At 52.6% G+C, this 24,569-nt stretch overlaps 1 protein-coding gene across 9 annotated transcripts in view; it reads left to right on the forward strand.

Annotated features, from left to right (window-relative positions):
- Positions 1 to 24,569, forward strand: part of ACOX2 (acyl-CoA oxidase 2) — a 30,795-nt gene that overhangs the window by 533 nt on the left and 5,693 nt on the right. For 2 of the 9 annotated variants that reach the window (XM_061397406.1, XM_061397408.1), the window contains exons 2-14: positions 1,494 to 1,773; positions 2,390 to 2,552; positions 2,995 to 3,146; positions 3,563 to 3,670; positions 5,864 to 5,983; positions 6,302 to 6,417; positions 7,101 to 7,273; positions 9,422 to 9,584; positions 10,712 to 10,902; positions 11,860 to 12,042; positions 12,446 to 12,625; positions 14,884 to 14,989; positions 18,078 to 18,295. In XM_061397406.1, coding sequence (XP_061253390.1) covers positions 1,611 to 1,773; positions 2,390 to 2,552; positions 2,995 to 3,146; positions 3,563 to 3,670; positions 5,864 to 5,983; positions 6,302 to 6,417; positions 7,101 to 7,273; positions 9,422 to 9,584; positions 10,712 to 10,902; positions 11,860 to 12,042; positions 12,446 to 12,625; positions 14,884 to 14,989; positions 18,078 to 18,295 — 2,036 coding nt within the window. In that variant the 5' untranslated portion in view covers positions 1,494 to 1,610. Of the gene's footprint in view, positions 1 to 650; positions 817 to 1,109; positions 1,216 to 1,490; positions 1,774 to 2,389; positions 2,553 to 2,994; positions 3,147 to 3,562; positions 3,671 to 5,863; positions 5,984 to 6,301; positions 6,418 to 7,100; positions 7,274 to 9,421; positions 9,585 to 10,711; positions 10,903 to 11,859; positions 12,043 to 12,445; positions 12,626 to 14,883; positions 14,990 to 18,077; positions 18,296 to 24,569 lie in introns of those variants that run through there. The other 7 variants (XM_061397402.1, XM_061397403.1, XM_061397405.1 and 4 more) reach the window with 7 other exon arrangements.

A 24,569-nucleotide genomic window follows, 5' to 3' on the forward strand; every position in this document is an offset into this window, starting at 1 on the left:
GGCTGCGTGTATCTGAGCACAGCGAGCAGCAGTTGGAGCGCAGGGAGGAAGTGGCAGAGGGGACAAGGCCAGGCCATGAGGGCTTGCGGGGATCCAGGCGTTAGATGACGGGGTTCTTCGAAGGTTTCGGGCCCTCTGTCTGCAGCCCGTGGCACTCCCCACCTCCCCCACTCAGTCCGTGCATGAATCCCATGTGCCACAGGTGGCTGTGTGACCTTAAAAAGTCTCCTCTCTTCCCGAGGCGCCTGCCCTCTCTAATAAACAGTGATAATACCATTGCATCTGCAGGGTTGTGAAGAAGAGTGGGAATCAACAGAGGCCACCTGTGGGAAAGCTTTACAGCAGGCGTCCTGTGAGCTAGACTCTGGGGACCCCAGAAAAGCAGCGCTGGCCACCCAGGCACTCACACTTTGGGAGAGGGACATTTGAATGAATAAGGAATCCTTCCTTATTGTTCACTCTAATAGCAGCCGGGGTGGGGCGGTAACCAAAAGGGGGCCTGGTTCTCCCAGGGGGCCCAGCCATCAGGGAGGCGAAGGGGTGACCCCGGAGGCTGGGGCTCACTAGGAAAAGTGGGGGAAAGAGCAGGGGGCAAAGGGCAGGAGGGGAGTGGGGAGGCGTGGATACGGGGCAAGGGGCATGTGGGTGAGAGGTGGTGAGATGGCAGAGGGCACGGACTCCAGCCCATGAACAGTGAGCACCCGGAACCAGACTGCCAGCAGGAGAGGAGACTGCAGTGTCAGAGCTCACCCTGGCCGCGGGGAGAGTGGGCGGAGGCGCCGAGGCAGCGAGCGCAAGGCGAGGGCAGCACAGGAGGTTAGCAGAGGGGATGGGTGGCCGGACAAGGGGGTCTGAGAGACTCAACCTGGGGGCTGTTCTGCTGTGGGGAAACAGGGGCTCTAGGAGGCCGAGGGGGTGCTGTGAAGGATGCAGGGTCCACCGTGGCTGTGGGGGACACCCAGGTTTGGGGGCAACACGTCACAGACAAGAGGCAAGCTTCCTCCCTCAGCTCCACAGTACCCATCCAGGCTCACAGGAATGGGCCAGCTGAGCCTGGGACTGGTGAATGGGGTCACCGGTCCCCCCGGTGAGACCTCCCCACTCCCTAGGTGCGGCTATAGCATCGACAGAGTGTGTGCTCTGTGGCTGGACACCACCCAGTTCCTGGTCAGCTCCAGTAGTGTGGCTAGAGGCCACACACCTCGCCTCCCTAAGGTGAAATTTCTTCATGCATGACCTTCACTGATGTTTTCTGAGAATCCCCCGCCCCGCAGGCAATGCTTAGAACACTAGCCGCAATGGCAGAACACTAGCTGTGTCCTCAGACTCTGTCGAAACCTCAGCTGGAACGCAGCTGACTGCGGCACCGGGTACTGAGCAGTCACTGCAGGCCCGCTGGACAGCGCCCAGCGCACCACCGAGGGCCCCAGGGGAGGGTGTGCAGGAGGAAGGGCCCGCAAGCCTTTAAAGGAACCTGCTTTCCTCCCAAGCAGGCTGAGCTGACATTCGGCCCTGAGCAGTTCGTGCTGCACACAGGTTCTCAGCACAGTCCAAGGCTCAGAGCAGCTGGGCTGGAAGTATCTCTTCTCGATGCCAGGCAGAGCCAGGCGATGGAGGGCAATCCAGTGCACCGAGTGTCAGCGGGGGACGCCTGGAGCAGTAGCATGCATCCTGACATAGAGAGCGAGAGGCACTCGCAGTCCTTCAACGTGGAGGAACTCACCAACATCCTTGACGGAGGCGCCCAGAACACCGCACTCCGGAGGAAAGTGGGTAAGAGCAGGCTGGGGAACGGAGCCCCAGCTTTCTGCCCACGTGCGTTTCTTGGAAAGACAGTCCCTTCATAGCAGTCCCACCTTCAGATGGGCTTCCCAGGTGGCCCGAGTGGTAAAGAACCCGCCTGCCAGTGCGGGAGACGTGGGAGACGCAGGTTCGATCCCTGGGTTGGGAGATCCCCTGGAGGAGGGCATGGCAATCCACTTCAGTATTCTTGCCTGGGGAATCCCCGTGGACAGAGGAGCCTGGCGGGCTACATACAGTCCATGGGGTCGCTGAGAGTCGGACACCCTCTGAAGCGACTTAGCACACGGTATACATCTTCAAATAACAAATTCTGCTCTTAAAATTCCACTATTAGAGATTTGTCCCTTTGGACTATGAAGGAAGCTTTAACATGTCAGTATTCCCTGAGGTCCTTATTCTTCCACGGCATAGCTTCGCAGCCTTGGGCGAGTCGCTTCCCCATCTCAGGACCTCTGACTGCATCTGTACACTGACAGTGGCGTCTGACTGCCTTTCCACACTCATGAGGCACGTGGATGGGAAGCTGTGAAGGTACCCGGAACCTCACCCAGGACGCTACGCTCTCTGTTCTCTGTCCCTCTCACAGAAAGCATCATCCACAGTGAACCAGAGCTTAGCCTGAAGGATAATTACTTCATGACCCAGAATGAACGTTACGAAGCCGCCATTAAGAAGAAATTCCACATCCTCATGCTAGCACAGCGCCTGGGCTGGTCCGAAGGCAGCAGTGAATTACAGTACGCCTCCAGGTGCTTACTCGCAGGGTGCCTCCACCAGAGACGGGTCCACCTGGGAGCCCCCAGAAAACCCAGCCCATGAGCTATGTTCCCCAGCAAAGATACTGGTTGTTGATGTTGTTCCTTCACTAAGTCGTGTCTGACTCTTTGCGACCCCATGGACTGCAGCACGCCAGGCTTCCCTGTCCTTCACCATCTCCCGGAGTTTGCTCAAACTCCTGTCCATTGAGTCAGTGATGCTATCTAACCATCTCATCCTCTGTCGCCCCTTTCTCCTCCTGCTCTCACACTTTGCCAGCATCAGGGTCTGGGAGTGAGTCAGCTCTATGCCAAGGGTACCACTTCCTGGGAAGCCAGGGCCAGGCGTCCCTTCTCTCCTGCCCCCTGCCAGCCTGAGGGTACTGGGGAACTTGTCTCCGCTGGGCTGTTCAACCATTGTGTGTCTCCCCTACAGAAGTGTTTCTGGAGATTTGGGCTTCGCGATACATCACATCTTCCAGAAAACCATCAGGAGCCTGGGCTCAGAGGAGCAGATTGCAAAGTGGGACCCACTCTGCAGCAAGTTCCAGATCCTGGGGACATACGCCCAGACAGAACTGGGGCACGGTGAGCAGGGGCTGCTGCATGCAGCGTACAGGCAATGCCCTGCTCAGCTCCAGAGGGCCCATTTCCATCTCAGTGGTCACAGGCTGATATACTAGCAAGATGTCACAGCAGGTGGCAGTGTAAAGGTCTTAAGAGGGGGTGATTTTTTTCTAATTTACACGAACATACCGTATGAACTGGTGGTGGCACAAGTCCTTCCTACTGGAAATGTCAGCCACCACCCACTCTCGTGGGCTGGCCATGTGTCCCCGCAGAGCCCACCAGTGAAGGGAGAGACATGCCGGGAACACACTGGAGTGGGAGTGTGCCCCACTCCACACTGGCTGGTGCCTGGGAGCTCCAGGGACACCCAGACGCTGCTGGCCCAGCAGACTCCCGCCCTGGCCCAACGTCTACCTACCCGCCTTGATTCCCAGGGACGTATCTTCAGGGCCTGGAGACTGAAGCCACCTACGATGCAGCCACCCAGGAGTTTGTGGTGCACAGCCCCACGATGACGGCCATCAAATGGTGGCCTGGGGACCGTGAGTATCCCCCCTCATCCCCCAAGGACAGCGAAGCTGGACCGCAGAATAGCGCTGACGGTGGTGTCCAGCAGACCTCAGACGGAGGCACTGTTCTAGGCTGATGACATTGGGCAAGTCCCTTCCCAGAGCCCCAGGTTCTTACGTGGTAGAACAGTTGGGATGTGAAAAATTTCATCACTGAGTGGCTAAGAAGCCACCAGAGGCACTTTGAAACAGTTGAGGAAACTGACCCCAACCTTGGGGATGAAGGTCAAGGCCTCTCTCATGTGCACGCTGCCACCCTACACACACTTGGCCTGGCCCCAGGCACTCACCATTCTTCTTGTCTTCCAAGTTAATGATTAAGCTTGCCAGCAGCCAGCGCACAGGGTACACACCAGTGAGAAAAACGAGCCTGCCTTCTTCTGCTTTGGACACCCCAGTGTCCATCAGGCCACTGGCGGCACATCACCCCTGCGGACAGTGGGTGGAGGCTGCGCCCCCACCCGATGCCTCCCCGAGTGTGGGCGGTTTGCCAAATCCCGAGGAGCCGGGTTCCACCAGGGCCCTCTTCCTCTGATTTGAGAATACTTCTTTGGAAAGCGGCTTCCCTCGTAGCTCAGTTGATAGAGAATCTGCCTGCATTGCAGGAGACCCAGGTTCGATCCCTGGGTTGGGAAGATCCCCTCTAGAAGGAAAAGGTTACCCATGCCAGTATTCTGGCCTGGAGAATTCCATGGAGTGTATAGTCCATGGGGTCGCAAAGAGTTGGACACAACTGAGCGAGTTTCACTTGTCTTTGGAAAAAAAAGATATAACACACGTGAGCAGTCCAACTAAAGCAGAGAGAGAGAGAGAGGGGGGAGAGAGAGAGGTGAGGCAAGCAGAGAGGGATGAATACTGAGAGGAGAGACCAGTGGAGAGAGAGAGGCCAGAGAAATAAGAGAGCAGCGACCACTGACAAAACTGCAGGGAAGAAGGGACCCTGAAATCAGGCAGGGTTCAAGCCTGAGCTCAGCCTCCTTCAGGTCGGTGCCCTTGGGCACAGCCCTCTATTCTCTCAGCCGCAGTTTCCTTTTCTGGAAAATGGGACTTGGGCACACCTGCCCGCAAAGACTGGAAATGCTGGTTATCTGTATTCACTACTATCAGGTTGATGGCACAGAGGGTCATTGATAGGTTTTTGAGGACAGGGAGCAAAAAAAAATAGCTTGCTTTTGTCACAATGCCTTTTGCAAGTCACTGCTAGATTTGTTTGGTTCTTTGAGGGTAGCTCCCTCTCTTTGCAATCAGTGACTCTTTGAGGTCTCAAAGGTGCCCACCTGCTGGGGTGGGGGCAGCAAGGCACACATCTCCCTGCGATTTGGGACCCGTGTTCTGACCACAGATCCTTACATACGTTCCCCCCCGCAGCCATGATGTAAAAATCCTGTCCCCCTGATCCCAAAGAAAATAATCAAGAGCACGTACTTCAGTCAGAAGACTGTGGCAGGATCAAGTTTTAAAAGATGCCAAGCTTTCCCAGATTGCTCCATTCAGGGCATTTTCATTAAAATCCATAGCCTTTGTCAAGCTTTGCCTTTAGAAGAGCAGCCAGAAGGGATGGAGGGCAATGGGCCCTCTTAAGATCTCCATCAGCCTTCCTCCTTTCCCGAGCCCATGGGGACTCTGCCCGTGTATCGCAGGGTGGCTGCTATACAAACCAAACATTTAGACGGAACTCTCTGTAGCCCCAGCCACCAACTCTCCATAAATCCCTCCAACTCTGTCCATTCTAAAGCGAGACACTCACACTAAAGTTCTTGGGGGTGGTTCCAGTCATTTCCAAGGATGAATGGAGGCTGTATAAACTGAGGGGTATCCTGACTAAGCACCCCTAAGCTTCCCTGGCTCCACCAACTCCACGACCTGGGACCCACCAGGCTGACCTGGTCCCCAAGCTTCTGAACATGCTGCTCCCTCTGCTTTGCACTCTGGCCTGTGTGGCTCCCCTGGAAAATACTCTTTGCCCTCCAGCCTCCCCAACCCCCACCCTCCTAGGCAGACCAAACAAAGCCCCACTCCAGCCTCACAGAGCATCCCCCACCCCCAAGCCACCACACTGGTCCTCCTCACAGACTGGGCCCTCCTCCAGGGTCCCGATGGGGAGGTTTGGCCTGCTCCTCTGTAACATGAGGGGTCACACTGGGTTTCTCCCCTCTCTGCCTGCAGTGGGACGGTCAGCCACCCATGCCCTGGTCCAGGCCCAGCTGATTTGCTCTGGAGCCCGGCAGGGCATGCATGCCTTTATTGTCCCCATCCGGAGCCTCGACGACCACAGCCCGCTGCCAGGTAAGCTCCTGCTCCTTCCTCTAGGACCCCTGCCAGAAGACCCCACCAGGCCTCCCTGTCCTGGGCCCCAGAGGTCCATGGGGGAAACTGGGGCCTGTCTCCCTTGGGCAGGGACCGGTCCAGTTGCACAGACCTGGCTCTAACAGGCTGGGTGGATACGAGCAAGATTGAGCACCTGACCTCAGCCTGCTCACCTGCAGCAGCTGTGATAACCCCAACGCCATGGGCCACTGTGAGGCTCGGAGGAGCCAGCATGTGGCTGTGTGCTGACATACAACCCCTCAACTGACGGCCACCCCTTCCTCCGTATCCTCCTAGGGATCACCATTGGGGACATTGGGCCCAAGATGGACTTTGAACACACGGATAATGGCTTCCTCAAACTGGACCACGTGCGCATCCCCAGGGAGAACATGCTGAATCGCTTCGCACAGGTGGGTCCTGGGGAGGGCGCAAGCCTGCATTGCCTGCGAGGGTGCAGAGACACCCCACAGAAAGCTGCTGCTGCCCCTGGGTCCTTCTCTAGAGAGTTGGGTTTGGGGCATCCCTCCCAGAGGGGCTCTAGTGTCCCGCAGACCTGAGTAAGGTCCCAATTTTGGAGCTGTGTGATCTTGGGCACGTCACTTGGCCTCGCTGAACCTCAGAGTAAATGCTCACCGCATTAGGTGGCAGAGCAGTCACGGGGTAGGGTGGCAAGGCCATGTGAGGAAAAGAGAAACAGGTTGAGGATGGTGTGCGTACGCACCTCCAGTACAGCCTGCACACAACCAATCTTCGAACAGACATCAGCTGAGTGCTGGAGGAAGTTCTGGGGGGGTCCCCACTTTGCCAGGCATGACCATGGATATGAGGGAAGCTGTGGCTTGTGGGGGGTCTGGGGTGTACCAGGGAGGAGCTGTGAGCTGAGGCATGTGGGCAGTGGGTATGTGTCAGCAAGTACAGGCGAGTGTCAGTTTTAACAATGGCCGTACCAGCACACGGCTGGTGCTGGCTGGGTCTACTCCGGGTGAGCAGCCCGAGGACGCCAGTGTCTACAGTGCAGGGAGGCCCACGGTTCTGGGCGCGGGAAGGCTGGGGAGCCCCAGCTCAGACCCATTGCCTGGCCCCCGTCTACTAGGTCCTACCAGATGGCACCTATGTCAAGCTCGGAGTGCCGAAGAGTAACTACCTCAGCATGGTGGTGGTGCGTGTGGACATTCTGCTGGGCGAGGTCCTCCCGCTGCTGCAGAAGGCCTGCACCATTGCCGTCCGCTACGCCGTCATCCGCCGCCAATCCCGCCTCCGGCCCAGGCAAGGGGCGCCCAGAGGAACCACAGCAGCCGGGGCCCCCTCGGTCCCACAGTGTCTGCCCCCTGACCCCAGCCCTCTGCCAGAGTGGGGTGCCAGGAGCACACGTGAGCCCCCTCGTGCACACACAGTCGCCTGGGCCTGGCCCATCCGGTCTGTGGGGTCTTCCTGGCTCCCTGGCTGACCAGCCGGCCCGACCTGTATCTGTAGGTCATTGTCTGCCCTGCAGCGGACTCAGTCTGTCCACACGGGTCAGTGTCTGCCCCGCACCGCCAGGGTGGACTCAGTCTGTCCACACGGGTCAGTGTCTGCCCCGCACCGCCAGGGTGGACTCAGTCTGTCCACACGGGTCCCGTATGGCTGTGCCAGGCTGAGTGCCATCTGATGGGCTGGGCGCCATGCTGTGGGTGAACATGGCCCTGGAGGTTGTTCTGTCAGCTGTGAATGCTTGTGTCTAGAAAAGCCCGCTGTGACATCCGACTGTATTGGAGACGGTTCTGTCTGGTTGTGGCTGTCGGCTTCTGGCTGTGGTATGTCCACATCCAGGTTCTTCTGTTGTCTGCGCTTGTGTCTGGCCAATACTCTGTCTACTCCACGGCACTGAGGGGCTGACTATACCCTCTGCTTCTTTTTTTAATGATTTGCACTTATTTTTCTCATTTTAAAAGTAGCAGGTAATCCACAGGAGAAAAACATAAGTTTTCCTGCTTTAATATGTGTATGTGTACAAAGCCATGTTCCCTCAAGCATGCAGGCGCACACACACACACGCAGTTATCAAATTCACCAGAAAAAAAATATAGAACTGCCCATTACATTTCAATTTTCAGTAGACAAAGAATCTTCTAGAATAAACCACACGGGCACACACGCACGATGCAGCAAACTGGAGTCTGGGCCTACAGGGCTGCAGTGTGAGCTCAGGGAGAGAGGCTGGGCTGGACATGGCACAGCTGACTGAACTTGTGGGGCAGAGACAGGCGGGGTCAGGGCGGTTCTTGCCCCAACTCCACTAAGTGACCCTGGGCAAGTCCTCTGCCCTCTCTAGGCCTACTTCCTCACTTCTAAAGGGAAGAGCGAGACCACCAGGACCGGAACTTGCGAACATCTGGTCTAAGAATCTGGTGGAGTTTCACACCATGGGCTCAAGGATCCACAGGTGACTAACGCAAAGTGGACTGAGGGGCGAAACCAGGCAGGCCTGGGGCCACCCTCAACTCGGCTGCTCGCTAGCTGCGGGACCTCAGACTAGCCGCCCAACCCTCCCGTCCCTCAGCTTCTCCATCTACGAATGGGCCTGGCAAGAATGCTCTTCCAGGGCAGTGAGGCACGCCAGACCCTCAGTCCAGGGTCCTTCGCCGGCAAGCCCAAGGCACCTCGGCCAGCCTGGCTTCAGAATCCTGGGCTGAGGGAGTCGTCTCTGGTGACAGGCGAGCTGGGAAGACGGTATCGCCAGTGGCGTCCTGCTGGGGCCCAGGTTTATGGGCTGCAGAAACGCCCTGAGGATGGTTATAACAGTGCATGTCCAGGTGAGGGGCTGCTGGCCTGAGGAAGAGACACCAGGTTTCGCCCCATCCCCAACGGGAGGCCTCTCATGGTCACACTTTTTCTCAACCCACAAGTAGTTACCTACCACAGGCCCCAAATGCTGACCAGAGTCTCAAGCGCTGAGGACACAGTAATGGATGAGGCAGGAGAAATCCCTACCTCAGAACTGCATCAAACCCACGTTCACAGCCTAAGAGGTACTGACTAGGCTTCACGGTGTTCCCCAGCACACAGCACATGAAGCTGGACAGTGAAAGGTCAAGGGTCAAATACCCCGGGCTTCAGGGCCACAAGCCCTCACCTCAAATCCTTGAGACCAGGTATGTTGGTATTCAGAACTTGCCAGATTTTCGCAGGTACATATGCTCTAATTCTGTAAACCTCCACAAGGGGCAGCACCCACCAGCAAACACACCAGCATTTCTACAGTGAAACGTGTGGGTATTCATGTGAGATGGAATTTTAAGGCTATTAGTGGTACCATGTCCCTCTACGTCAAGTCTGGCAGTGAGTTATCAACTGTCATTTTTAAGGCTTTTATGGCCTCGGGGAAGGTGGGTGGGGCAGGTAGCAACCTTCTACATCTGCTTTCCTTTCCCTCAGCGACCCAGAGGCGAAGGTCCTAGATTACCAGACGCAGCAGCAGAAGCTCTTTCCTCCGCTGGCCATGGCCTATGCGTTCCACTTCGTGGCCAACAACCTCCTGGAGTTCTTCCACCATTCCTACAGCTTCATTTTGGACGGAGACTTCGCACTCCTGCCTGAGGTACCTGCTTCCTGCGGGGCAGAAGCTGGGACCGTGGCTGAAACTGTCCTCCCCCGGGACACAGCCCCAGTCCTGCCCGCCCTGGGCTTTTCCTGCCTCCCCGCCCACAGAAGATTTCCAACATCCCAGCCCACCCCCCGCCCCGGGTGAACCGTATTCTGACATAGAATCCTCCCAGGTCTGGCCCCCAGGAAGCTCTAAATATGTTAGATGAAGTAATCACAGACGGTGTACAGAACACAGGGGGCAATCCCTGGTGTGTCTCTGAAACTCAGAAAGTTCTGAAAACCAAAAGTCACGTAGAACTCACCGGGTGGCACGGTTTGACCGCAACTGCCCAGATTTATCCCACTCGCTGTGAATACATTTTGCAGCAGAAATACCAGTACATCAATCAGCTCACTAAGATGCCCCTGGCTCCTATAAGTGTGTTATATTTAATCCACCTTAAATGCCCTGTTTTACCTTTCTAAAATTCAAAAAATATTCTGATTCCAAAAACACATCTGGCTCCAAGGCCCTCTCAGATAAAGGACTGTGGACACACACACACTAAGATTTAGTCCGTCCAGGCCCTGTGTTTTATGAGCATTGCTTCAGTAATCTGTCCACGCTACAGCAGGCACCATACCCATTTTACAGATGAGGAAAGTGAAGCACAGAGAGGTTAAGGGACATGCCCCTTCCTCCCAAGGACCTGAAAAGTCTGACAGACGGCTAAGGGTCTCCAAGAACCAAAAACTCAAACCAGGTCTACTGCCTGGCGGCCACTCCTACAACCCGAAACAGTGGGTTGACAGTGGACCCACACGCTCACAGACAAGCTCTCCAAAATCTCTGCTTGTGGGGACAATCTGCAGCTCCTGGATAATGGCGAGACCGACCTGGGAAGCACTCTCTACCTGAGATCCCGGGGACACTGGCCTGGACACTTATCCTTTGTTCTTATCAGCCCTCCAGTGACACTGTCTCTCTCTATGGCCCGAGCCTTTGTCTTCTCATTCATCAAGTCATGGGCTGAGGAGACAGTTCTCACCGCACAGAGCGGTGCTCAGCACCTGTGGGCGCTCTGTGAGTGGCAGGCACGTCGTTCCTGACGCCACCTGACCCCCTTCTTATTCTCGCAGCTTCACGCGCTGAGCGCAGGTCTGAAGGCCATGCTGTCGGACTTCTGCACCCAGGGGGTCGAGCAGTGCCGCAGGGCCTGCGGTGGACACGGCTACTCGAAGCTGAGCGGCCTGCCCTCCCTGCTCACCAGAGTGACGGCCTCCTGCACTTATGAGGGCGAGAACACGGTGCTCTACCTGCAGACGGCCAGGTAAGGCCCAGGCCTCTGCCTGGCCCCCAGGGACCCCACCGAGCTGCTGCCTGGGTTGAAGCATCATCTCACGCCCACGGAGGGAGCAGACTTTGGGAAAGCCACGTGGGGGCTGCCCAGCTCCCACACCGTGTCTCCAATCCATCCCCTCTCCCCAGACCCTGCAGCCTCAGCCAGGCCACCAGCCCCGCCCCCTGGACCACAGCATCAGTCTCCTCATTGCTCTGCGGCTTCCCACCTGCCTCACTTCAGTCCTTTCTCCACAGGCAGCCAAGGGACCTTCTCAAAGCTTAAAGAAGATCACCTCTTTCCCTGGCTCCCAATTCTTCAATCACTTCCCTCAGCTCCCAGGAAAAGGCCACACCCCACACTGCAGCCTAAAAGGACCTTTCGATCTGGCCCTGCCTCCCTCCATCCTCTCCCCACCTCCTCCTCTGCTCACTTCTGCGGGGCCTCACTCCCCTCCAGCTGGCTCCTCCTCACCCTTCAGGTCTCAGCTAAAACGATACCTCCTCCAGATGCTCCCCCTGACCACTCTGTCTAGGGCACCACTCTGTCTAGGGCAGCAACTGCCGTTCCCTTGGAGCAGTTACACGATCTGAGCGTCTCTCTCTGTGTGCTGGGGGGCTCCCTGCGGCATGCCCAGGTTTAGCGCACGGTCTGCGCCGGAGGCCCCACCCTGAAAGGCAGGGAGGAATGACTCATTCCTTATCCCCTCAACAGGCAGTTTCTTCTCTCGTGCGTCTGTGGCTGACGGGGCCTTTCACGTGCCTCCATCTCAGGGGACTACAGAGGGCAAATACTTCTCCAGGCAGGGAGAAAGGACTGGCAAATTTGCTATATAACATTTCTTTAAAAACTTGTAACTATACAACATTACTTTTTTTTTTCAAATTACAAAAGGAATACAAATGCCCCACACTGTGCCAAGCGCTCAGAAAATACTATCTCATCCAGTTTTCACAGACCCATCAGACGACTATCATCGTCATCTAGAGCTGGAAGCAAGGAGGCTGAGGGAAGGGAAGTGACTTCTACAGGGTCACAGAGGTCTCAGTGGAGTGGCATGGGAATCCAGGCTTCTCTGGCCCAGAGCCTCCAATCACTGGATTATCATAAAGAAGAAGCTAAGAGCCACCTGTAATTCTCCCATTCACGTTCGCAATCTTGCCTCTATCCCTTTATCAGCTAAGAAAATTTAATTTCCGCAGTCACAGTATAATCGTCATAAATCCCCAAATCACAAGATCCTAGCCAAGACAGAAGATTCTGTTCCATTATCAAAAGGCTTTACGTTCAGGATCTGAAGATGTCTGCCAAGGTCTGCGGCTCCAGGCCCATTTCACTGTGAAAGAAATTATAGCCTCAGATGCACTGTGGCTTTGAGTGAGGAGCAGCCACCAGCAGGGACCCAGGAAAGAGCGTGGGTGGCCCTGGTTCTCCCATGGGGAGCCTAAGGGTGCACGATGCTGGGAGAGAGGGGTGCTGGGCTGTCCCATGGGGCCCCCCAACCCTCTCACCTTTTGGTACCTCTGCCCCCCAGATTTCTGATAAAGAGCTACCTGAACACTCAGAAGTCCCCAGGCTCCGCATCGAAGGGGTCTCTCCCTCAGTCTGTCGCATACCTGACCGCACCTGACCTGGCCAGGTGTCCAGCCCAAACGGCAGCCGACTTCCTCCAACCCGAGCTCTACACCACGGCCTGGGCACACGTGGCAGTCAGGTGAGCCATGCGGAGAAACCAACTATCCCACCTGGAGGCAGGCTCCTTTACACTTAGGGCCTTTGGGGTTGGCTGGGGGGTACAGTCTTGGATACTCTTCCAAAAACCAGCCCCCTTTTCCAACCTCCTCACTCCTCTCGGTTTCTGCCATGAGGGGCAGAGAGAAGGCAAATTCACACCTGTCACTTCCCCATCCTGCTCAAGATAACAGGAAGACATTAGCTCTCAAACCAGTGCAAGGAATTTTTTAAATCTTTAGGCTCTTATTATGGTTTGAAATACAGAGAATGTACCCATACAATGCAAATAACAAAAACTATCAGTACTAATGCTGACAATATTATAGCATAATAATGTAATTATATATGACAATGTAACATAATAATTATATATGCAATAGTTATATATAATTATATAATGTAATACTGATAATACTAGTACTGCTATCAGTACTAATATTAATACTAATAAATAAAGCATTGCAGTCATCCCTCTGTATCGGCAGGGGATTGGTTCCAGGATCTCTATAGATATCAAACTCTCAGGATACACACACAAATCCCTTCCATAAAATGGAATATTTGCAAATTTGCAATATTATGGGTATTTGCATAAAACCTATGCATACCCTCCCATATACTTTAAATCATCTCCAGATTACTTATAATACCTAATAAAATGTAAATATTATGTGAACAGGAATAAATACGTTACTGATATGTTAATAGTTACCAGTGTGCACCAAATTCTACTTTTGCTTTTTGGAACTAACTTTCAGGAGTTTGTTTTTCCCAAGTATTTTTGATCCTTGGTTGAATGTGAAGATGTGAAAACTGGATACAGAGGGATAATGGTACTTTCATGGTCAAAACATCCCACAATCTAAAAATAACGCTTAAAATATGAGTATAACAAAGGATAGATTTTGTTTATTTCCAGGGTCTAGTAAGCTTCAGGGCACATAGACAAGACCAAAGACTCCTCCACTCTGTCATTCAGTAAATACTGTCAGACACTGACTATGTTCCAAGAACATCCACATGTGCCAGGGGCTGGGAATAAAGACTGGGCGTAGCCAAACACAGACAGTCCCACGGAGAAGAGACTTAACTACCTAGGAGTTAACTACCTTCTGAGCCCTCCCCAACCAGCACACCAAAAACAACCCGGAAAAAACAGCTTCAGTACATAATAAGAGGTCTTACATCCCAACCGGTGATCCCAGGGATGGTTAATAGTTATTTCAAGATCAAAAGCAACTTGGAACATTCATCTATTTTCTCCACAAATATCTAGCAAGTACTTAATAATCCACCAGGCTCTGAGGATCCATCAGTAAACCAGTCTGATAGAAACCAAAGTTCAGGCTTCACAGAAGTAACATTTCAGCTGGAGTGGAGGGGTGCGCAAAAGAAGGCTGCTCGGGGTAATTAAAATGCCACCCCGGTTGGCCTCCATATCCGCGGACGCAGAGCCTGTGACCATACCACACTGTTTCATACAGGGACTTGAGCATCTCTGTTTTGGTATCTGTGGGGGTCCTGGGACCACTCTCCCTGCCCCCACCCCCCAGAGATAGCAAGGGATGGCTGTGTATTGCTTTTTGCTCAGAACTCAGATGTGTCATGTGCTTATATATCCCGTGACAAAGCAACGTAAGTATTGCCTAATAAATAGCTTGTTTTGCATACAAATTCCAAGGGTCAGGAGCGGATGGGCAGGGAACAGAAGATAAGAGAATAAAGGTTAACTAAACAAATAACCAATTTTGTAGTCTGGAGAACAAAGGATGGTTTTCTTTCCTCCTTTCTAAAGTCCCTTAGGTGGAACTTGGAGCACAGTGGGTGACTGGCAGGCTTCAACTAGCCTTAGAGGAAAATCACTCTCCTTGCTCGGCACAGAAGCCAGTCAACTGAGTGGCCTGAAAATACTGGGATCAGGGTGGAGACCACATCAGAAAGAGGGGAGGGCGCCTGGCGCAGCTAGGGGGTTATGAACTCCTTCCTCACTGCGTGACTCGCTTAATTAACCTCTCTAGGACTCCACGTTTCCCACTGCAAACTGGGAATGCCTTACCCTTAAAAGGGTTAAGGAGTTTATATACAACAAGGACATTGTTTAGGTTTCCAACACCAACAAACAGTCAATAAATAGAACTGTTCTACTTCTGTGGGACCCCAGGCATCCTGGGATCAAATGCCATCAATCCCTTCTCCACTCAGTCAAGAAACAGAACCTTTATTTTCTTCGGCCTTTAGGCTCATAAAGGACTCAGTGCATCACTTACAGACGCTGAGGCAAGCCGGGGCCGATGAGCACGATGCGTGGAACCAGACCACTGTCATCCATGTCCAGGCCACCAAGGTGAGCTGCCAGTCAGCCAGAGCTGAAAGGGCCCCGTTCTGTTTCCCCAGCAAGCTGCCAGGCCGAGAAAACCTGCCATCATGCCTCAGCCCTGCTCAGTGGCTGCCCTCATTTCACTTTCAAGCCTTTAGCCCCGGGTATTTTAATTAAAGGACTTAACTCCAAAGCAGTCTTGCTGGCAGCTCTTAGAGAAAAAACGTAATGAGGCAGTGTTATTGGATTTGCTTCAGGTTGTTCAAATATTTCCTCCCAGAGAGAAAAGCAGGTCAAGTCTCCCCTTAGCCCCACAGACAATCCATAGATGTCTGATTCCGTTTCCACTGTATTTTGTGTTTGTGCATAATTCACTGTCTGCCAGCAAATACTAGAGCACTCCAACACCCGCCGTCAGACTGGGTTCTGGGGGGCTCAAGAGAGGCCATGCATGGCTACGATCAAGAAAGCACTGCCACGGGGAAATACAGGCTGCCCCAAGGTCCCACAGCAGGTCCAAGTTCACCGCCCTTAAGGAGTCAGAAAGCCTTCTCAGAAAAACCATACAGGCCAAGACTGCAAGGGCGAGCTGCAATCAGCCAGGCAGTGGGTGGAGGCTGTGGCTTTGGAGAGGAAGGATTTCCAGCAAAGGGGTCAGGAGATGCAAGACGTGGAGGCAAGGAAAGGCACAGCGTTTGGGAGGAAATGCACGTCCTTCCAAGGAGAACCTAAAGGAAGACGACGAATCTGGAGAGGAAGGAGGGAGGCAAGAAGGAAAGATAGGCACGGCCTGGCCCCTCCAACAGCACTGTGAGAAAGAAGTCTGGGTTTTGTGTTCACTCCAGTGGGAAGCCTTTGCAGGGTTTCCATCAGAGGAGTGTAGCGATGAGTTTCATGCTAGAAGGATCATACAGGCTGCAGGGGGAGGAGAGGACTGGAGGCTAGAGGCCAGTACAGAGCAGGCAGCAGTCTGGAAAGGGCTGAGGGTGCCCCAGACCATGAACCTGCCAGAGGGCAAGGAGCGAAGTGGGTGGATGCATGATGGGTGGATGAAATATTCAGGGTGTGGAAGAAAGAAGGGACAGGCTTCAGACAGCAGTGGAGTGGCATGGAGCTAAGAATGGCTCCTGAGCTCTAGCTCAGGCCACTGGGACTCTGGGCCTACCTATGGCTGGAGAACCAAGGTGGTCGCTTCAATCCTCAGGCAGCACGCCCAGAAGACAGCCGCCTTAGAACGGGAGAGCCCACCAGGGTTCTGCAGCAGCTCCCGGCGGCAGGCAGACAGGCGCGCCACCTGGTGGCCCATCACCTTCATTGCATGGGTGGGGTGGGTGTGATTCTGCCACCTCCATTCCACTCTGTCCACCATAGAGGTGCTGCCTGCTGTGTTCAATGCACCGTCAGCACAGGAGAGGGTAAGCAAAGGCTGCAGTCTCACCAGACACCTAGAAAGGAACCGCACCTGCCCACTGTTCACCTGCTTTCCAAACCCATGCCCTGACTTCAAAGGCACCAGGCGCGACCTGCCGGGGTTACCTCATTTAATACCCATGACCCCAAGAGGGAGAGACGCGTAATCTCAGTTTTAAGGATGAGCAGCTTCTTGGGAAGGCGGTGCTGATGCCGACCCTCTAAAGTCATAATGGGCAGGGAAACCCGCACTTTCTGGGCTCTGGGCCCTGGGAGGCCCTGTCCTCTACAGAAACCTCAAGGACCCAATGGGGTCTCATCTGGAAACCAGACGTGCCCAGCAGAGCAACACAAGGGGCTGGTGGGAACAGTGGCAGAGGGGTGGGCAAGCAGGAGCAAACCCTGGCCCAAGTTCTGGTCCTGGCCCAGTAACATCCAGCCTCAGTCTCTGGTGGCTTTGGCAACACAGGGTAGCGAGTAATGCTACCAATTCTTAATCGAGAGACTGACTGCCCTGGTTCAGAACTCACTGCTACCACTCATTAGCCAGTGCCTAGGTGAGGAACTTACTCTCTAGATGCCTCACACGCTTCCTCCACAAAATGGAGCTAACAATAGGATCTACCTTGTAGGATTATTGTGAAGGTTATATGAGTTAATAGATGTAAAACTTAGAGAGCCAGCTTGAGTACATAAACAGGGCTCCCCAGGTGGCTTAGCGGTAAAGAATCCATCCCCCTGCGATGCAGGTGACAAAGGAGACGTGGGTTCAATCCCTGAGTTGGGAAGATGCCCTGGAGGAGGAAGTGGCAACCCACTCCAGTCTTCTTGCCTGGGAAATCCCATGGACAGAGGAGCCTGGTGGGCTATAGTCTAATGGTGGCAAAGAGTCAGACATGACCGATCACAGAGTATAAATGCTACAGAGTATAAATCCCACTCCCACCCCAACCTGGACAGGAGAGAAGCTTGAAACCAATACAGTCACAAACTAAGGCTGACTGTGTTCAGAGCACGGTGCCAGGGTGCAGCTCAGCCTTGCCCCAAGGAGCCCCTCCTCTCTCTGGCCCCCTTCCTGCTCCATAAGGCAGAGGCGGGCACCCTCGGGCAGCTCTTCATCACTCCACTCTTCAATCCAGAGCCCTGAGAATTCAGGGATGCGGCTCTCAGGTGAGAAAAGGGACCCAGGGTGTAAGTGGGAAAGTGAGGGTCTCTAACTTTGCCACACCGGGTGCAGCCTGAGCACCAAGGCATCTGACCCGGGAGGGCGGCGGAGCACCTCCGCTCCTTAACCACATCCAACAGCTGCGAACTCGGCACGGGGTCAGCGGCCCAGGTACAGGCGGCAAGGCAGTGAACACGGCAGACAATAAACGGCTATTTTCTCGAGAAAAGCGGTGCTGTCCCCCCTGGCCCAGGTCAGCCTCCAACACTCCTGTATTCTTTCTTTCAAACCAACTTGAAACTGCCCCAAGCACAATGAGAAGCGAAGGGCCAAGTTCCAGAGCCCACCAGCCGCTAGCACGCACACGGACACCGTCGAAAAGGCTTAGCCAGACGCAGTGAGCTAGGAGAGAGGCGGCTGCTTGTCAGACTGCTGGGAAACACACGGCCACAGCAACCTTCTTCCAGCAGTCTTGCCAAGCTTCCGGGATGATTTGTGGAGGCAGAAATCAGAGGTTAACGCATCTCTGCATCTTTGTAGGCACACCTCTATTATGTCACTGTGAAGATTTTCACAGAAGCTCTGGAGAAACTGGAAAGCCAGCCAGCGATTCACCAGGTGCTCAAACGCCTCTCTGACCTCTATGCCCTACATGGCATCCTGACTAACGCGGGCGACTTCCTCCATGACGGCTTCCTGTCTGGTGCCCAAATAGACATGGCGAGAAAAGCCTACCTGGACCTGCTCCCCTTCATCCGGTGAGTGGCTGCCCTTCACCCTCAACCCTCTGTTCATTTCAAACACCAAAACCTTCAGCTCCAAAATTCTTGCTAAATGGGGGTCTGGCAAAAGCAGCAACAGTCCTGGACACACTATGGATTAAGAAAGGGGAAAAAATAAGGGGAAAAAAATCACAACTAAAATGTTTCAGAGTAAATCATCTAGCTACCTCAAACTCTAACATGATCCGGCAATGATAGAATCCATAGAATATGAATAAAATAAAGCATACTACATATTAATACTGTGTATCAAGAATAGTATTAATGAGTCTTACTTAGTCTTCAGTTCAGTCGCTCAGTCGTGTCTGACTCTTTGTGACCCCATGAATCGCAGCACACCAGGCCTCCCTGTCCATCACAAACTCCCGGAGTTCACTCAAACTCATGTGTATTGAGTCAGTGATGCCATCCAGCCATCTCATCCTCTGGCGTCCCCTTCTCCTCCTGCCCCCAATCCCTCCCAGCATCAGAGTCTTTGCCAATCAGTCAACTCTTCGCATGAGGTGGCCAAAGTACTGGAGTTTCAGCTTTAGCATCATTCCTTCCAAAGAAATCCCACGGCTGATCTCCTCCAGAATGGACTGGTTGGATCTCCTTGCAGTCCAAGGGACTCTCAAGAGTCTTCTCCAGCACCACAGTTCAAAAGCATCAATTTTTTGGCGCTCAGCTTTCTTCACAGTCCAACTCTCACATCCATACATGACCATTGGAAAAACCACAGCCTTGACTAGACGGACCTTTGTTGGCAAAGTAATGTCTCTGCTTTGTAATATGCTATCTAGGTTGGTCATAACTTTTCTTCCAAGGACCAAGTGTCTTTTCATTTCATGGCTGCAGTCACCATCTACGGTGATTTTGGAGCCCCAAAAAATAAAGTCTGACACTGCACTTAAGGATGGAGAAGGTGATGGCACCCCACTCCAGTATTCTTGCCTGGAAAATCCCATGGACGGAGGAGCCTGGTAGGCTGCAGTCCATGGGGTCTCGAAGAGTCGGACACGACTGAGCGACTTCACTTTCACTTTTCACTTTCATGCATTGGAGAAGGAAATGGCAACCCACTCCAGTGTTCTTGCCTGGAGAATCCCAGGGACGGGGAGCCTGGTGGGCTGCCGTCTATGGGGTCGCACAGAGTTGGACACAACTGAAGCGACTTAGCAGCAGCAGCAGTACTTAAGGAACACTTATGTTTACCAGACAGTATGCCAAAAGCTTCTATATTCATCATCTCATTTAATCCTGATAGGCTTCCGAAGTGGATACTATTAATTTCCCTACTTTATAAAGGGGAGAAAACTGGGACTTAGGGTTGAAGGTCACACAACCAGCCAGAAGAGGGGCAGGGCACAGTCTAGGACCCATCTACCTCCAGAGCACGTGCTCTTAAACTGCATGTTAAAATGAAGGCTGGGCTATTGTTTATTTCAAATATATCCTTATTTTTGTTGAATGTGCTTAGTTGACTAAACTCACTTTAATACTCCCTCAGCTTCAAGATAACATTTTTAAAATCTAGTAATTCGTGTCCTGACTTGTAAAACAATTTGTTGTTGTCCAGTCACTCAGTCGTGTCTGACTCTTTGCGACTGCATGGACTGCAGCATGCTAGGCTTCGCTGTTCTTAATGATCTCCTGGACTTTGCTCAACATTAATATAGTTTTTACAGACAGCATAAGCAGTGCAGTTGACCGCCATGACATACTAATGCAATACATTCATCCTGTCACTTTATATATAATCAAAATGATCACTTTAAGAAAACCAAAGCCCCAAATGACCAGGATACTGGAAGAAATAGAAATTATTACTAATTAGTAACCATTGTCCATAAGATGGAAAAGGAAACAATCTGTGACATTGCTTTTCTGAGAAAAGACGATGCCTGCTGTGTTTGTTGGAAGCCACGCAGGGCATGACGCATAAGTGTACGACTCTTCCCCAAAAACCTCCAGTAGTTCACACCATCAACAAGAATAGGAGAACAAAAGAAAAGGGGACTTCCCTGGTGGTCCTGCAGTTAGGACTCCACGCTTCCACTGCAGGAAGCAGCCACAGGTTCAATCCCTCCTGGTCAGGGAAATGAGATCCCAAATCCGGCAAGGCACAGCCAATAAAGAGTTGAACTTAAAAAAAAAAAAAAAAAGATATTCATGAAGGAGATTAAAAAAAAAAAAGCTAGACCAACTTCTTTTCATTTTGAACAATATCCAACATGTTACTTGTGACTCCAAGTTGATGCTCAGTGAATTGAAACTCAAAAATTATCAAAACTATATCAGATGTAAAATTATGTCCCAGGTATGAAACTGTCCCTAATAGAGAGAATCCAGTGATTAGAACCATTAATAGCACAATTGAGTACTGCACATTTCAAGCCCAAGTGTGTCTAACTTTCTGAAACGCTTGGCATTTAAAGCACATGAAGATGATAACGTTCTAGCCCTGACTGTTGGTGATAATGAAACACAAAAGATCACCGATAAGCATGATTTTTTTTTTAAATTTGCAACAGCATGCTGAGTGCTTCCCTTGGGCCCAGAGACTTACAATTCAGACAAGAAAGACAGCACTGACGCAAACAATGTGCGTACATCAAACCCACACGCGGATTTATTCACATTACGGTTTCTAAAGTAACCTTCCTACTGCGGCCGGGTAATTAGGAGCCTAAGAGACTCCAGGCTTTTAACAGTCCTGTGCCACACTCCACGCCTTGATTATTCAGCATCACCCTCAGATTTCTGAGCTGACAAATGAAGGATGGCACACTATTCTAAGTGACACTAAGAACCAGCTCTCTGCATCATGGTAATTAGCGACTAAAACAGTTTTTAGTGGTTTAAACAGTCCTAAAATCCCAGGGGTGACACTTTTAGGCAAAGATGGCAGACTGAACATGTGCATTTACTTTTGTTCCCTCCTGAAACCCTACTAAAAACATCAATAAATTAATTTTAAAATGTTAAAAGGCATAAACCCCCAGAGAGAGAGCGCAGGAGAGGGAAACAGGAACTCTGGAGAGGAGATGGACAAACAGTGACTCGGCAGACCTGATTACACTGAATCACAAACCAAAAGTAGCAGAAGCCGAGAAGCCATCAAGGGCCACCACAGAACCCAAGAGCTGCAGCACCAGGTCCCTCTGGCAACGGGGGTGAAGGGAGGACCGACAGGGTGGGCTGGAGTCTACTTCAGAAGGAGCCCGATCCCCACTCCCCTCCTCCTCTCTGAGCAGGGGTAAGACCTTCCCTGACCAAACCCTGGCCAAAGGCTGAGCAGAGGGTCTGCAGACTAGAAGACCTCAGGCTTAGTTGAGGGTGAGGACCACTGGGCCACCCTACAGAAACCAGGGGCCTGAAGACATGTTTATAGGCTAATGCTGACAGCCGTCTCCCCCAGCCCTCTTTTCCCACACATGTGCATGCGTGCCAAGTCTCTTCAGTCATGTCCGACTCTCTGTGACCCTGCGGACTGTAGCCCACCAGGTTCCTCTGTCCCTGGGATTCTCCAGGCAAGAATACTGGAGTGGGTTGCCATGCCCTCCTCCAGGGGATCCTCCCGATCCAGGGATCGAACCTGCCTCTCTATGTCTCCTGCACTGGCAGGCAGTTCTGTACCTCTGGCACCACCTGGCAAGCTCCCTTTTCCCACAAGTGCCCAGCAAACTGGCGGCCAGGTCAGTGTCCTGTAGGAAAATGCCATCATGGTCCTCTGGAGAATCTGACCAGTCCAAAGAAGAGAGATGTGAAGATACTGACACCGGGGTTCCCCAATGGTCCACCCAGTTCAGCCCACAGGGAATTCCACACTGACAAGTACACCAGACTTGTAATCAGCTAGACTGTCCTACTCTTAGCTATGACCAGACACTCAGGGATTGCCAGCACTCGAGGAAAACCCATCATAAAAGACAGAGACCAAGCAAGAACAAGGCAACTCCAAAGACACAAGAGAATCTTCCGGGTGAAAACTTTTTTGAAAGATCAGTAACACCCTCAAAGAGTTCACAGGACGTATGGCAAGCAGAAAAGAACGTCATTTCTTAAGAAGTAATATTCAGAGAAGAGCAACAGAAAGAGTTCTGTGAAATCAATGACAGCGAAAATGAGAAGCTCAGCTGAAGGACCGGAGGACAAAGCTGCAGAAATCTCGTAGAAAGCAAGCAAACCGAAGACGACAGAAAAAGGACAGAAGACAAAAAATAGTGAGAGGACTGATTCTAACTGTCCATCTGAAGAATGGGACTAGAAAGAGAAGACAGAAAATACCGAAGGGAGCAAATCATTAATAAAACAGTGCAGGAAAACATTCCTCAAATGAAGCATACGAGTTTCAGGCTGAAAAGGCCAGAGGAGAAGCAACACACACCCATGAACCAGGCCAAACATTTAGGCAGCGGTCACAAACACTACAAAGGCAGGACAACAGGGCCGGGGATTGGGAACGCTGCGGCTGGGGACGGAGGACCGGAGTTTTACGAGGTCAGAGAGGGCCTCCCAGGGACGGTGATGATCTGAAGAAAGATCTGAAGGTGGGGAGGTAGGAGGAGCGTGTGGCTGGCTGGGAAAAGCACACTCCATGCAAGGGAGAAGTACGAACGTTGGCAGGCAGAGCACGCTCGGCACGTACACCCAGGGAAAGAGAAAAGGCCGCAGCAGCTGGAGTCGCATGACTGAGGTGGAGAATGAGAGCAGAGGTCGGCGAGCTGCGGGTGTGCTGGCAAGGGCAGTGGAGGGGCTGGAGGGCACGGCAAAGACAAGACTCTGCCCTTCGCTGTGAGTGGTTCTGAGCATAACACACGCAATCTGAGGGAATCTGAGGTGTGTATATAAAGGATCACTCCAGTTGCCATGTTAGGAACCGACTGGGGAGGGGTGAAAAGCAGAGAGACCAGTTGCTGCTGCTGCTGTTGCTGTGTCGCTTCAGTCGTATCCGACTCGGTGCGACCCCAAAGATGGCAGCCCAGCAGGCTCCCGAGTCCCTGGGATTCTCCAGGCAAGAATACTGGAGTGGGTTGCCATTTCCTTTTCCAATGCATGAAAGTGAAAAGTGAAAGTGAAGTTGCTCAGTCGTGTCCGACTCTTAGCAACCCCATGGACTGCAGCCTACCAGGCTCCTCCGTCCATGGGATTTTCCAGGCAAGAGTACTGGAGTGGGGTGCCATTGCCTTCTCCGGAGAGACCAGTTAGGAGGCCGCAATAAGCCCGGTGAGAGATGCTGGCGGACTGGACCAGCATGACAGCACTGGAGGTGGGGGGAAGCGGTCCAAGTTTGGGTTTATTCTTGAGACAGAACAAGATTTGCTAACAGATCCGACATGGAAAGTAAGAGACCGAGAGGAGCTCAGGTTTGGGGCCAGGACCGAGTCACCATTTACTGTAAATGGGGAAGGCTACAGGAGAGCCAGGTTTGGGTAGGGTGGACAGAATTTCTCGAAGATCAGGAGGCTGTTTTTGAATACCTCAAGTTTGAAGAGCCCGCTAGAAATCATGTAAACCATTAGTAAGCAGGTGAGGCTGGAGAGAGAAATGCAGAAGCCACTGGTGTGCGGTTGGTATTTAAAGCCACCAGAAGGACAGTATCACAAGGGGTGAGTGTATGAAGAGGAGAGGCCCAGGCACTGAGTCTCAGGACCCTTCAAAGACAAGGAGGAGACGACCTTGACAAAAGCTGCTTAAGCGGAGTGGAGGGAATGAAAACCTGAATCTAGCTGAGGAGAACAGCCAGACAAGAACAACTGGAAAGAGCAAGCATAAAGAAGCTGGACACTTTCAAGGAGTTTTGTCACAAAGGGGAGGCGAGGTACAGGTGAGACGATGGGGAGGGAAACAGAGTCAAATGAGTGTTTTGATACGGATGGGAGAAATGGCAGCCTGTTTGTACACCGATGGACACGACCCAGTACAGACGGGAATTTCGACATTGCGGTGGAAATACAGGAGGACTTCTGGAACACAGCTCTACTGGGCAAGCGGGGAAGGTATCAGTGCACAAGGGGGACTGGCCGGAGCTGGTAACTAGGACAGTGCACCTGTTCAGAGAGAAAACCCCGTATGTTTACATGCACGCTTGCGAACTTGTGGACTCCTCTTACCACTTCTATTTTCACACCAGTGAAACGGGACTCAAAGTCACCTAGGTTAAGAGAGATGGGCAAGTGAGCACCACAGATCTGAGGATCAAAGAGCAGGTGGGAGAGAAGGTAAGAGAATGAACAAGTGAATGAATTCAAGCCACCAAGAGTGACTG

The sequence above is a fragment of the Bos javanicus genome, chromosome 22 (genome assembly GCF_032452875.1).
Source record: "Bos javanicus breed banteng chromosome 22, ARS-OSU_banteng_1.0, whole genome shotgun sequence".
Lineage (NCBI taxonomy): Eukaryota > Metazoa > Chordata > Mammalia > Artiodactyla > Bovidae > Bos > Bos javanicus.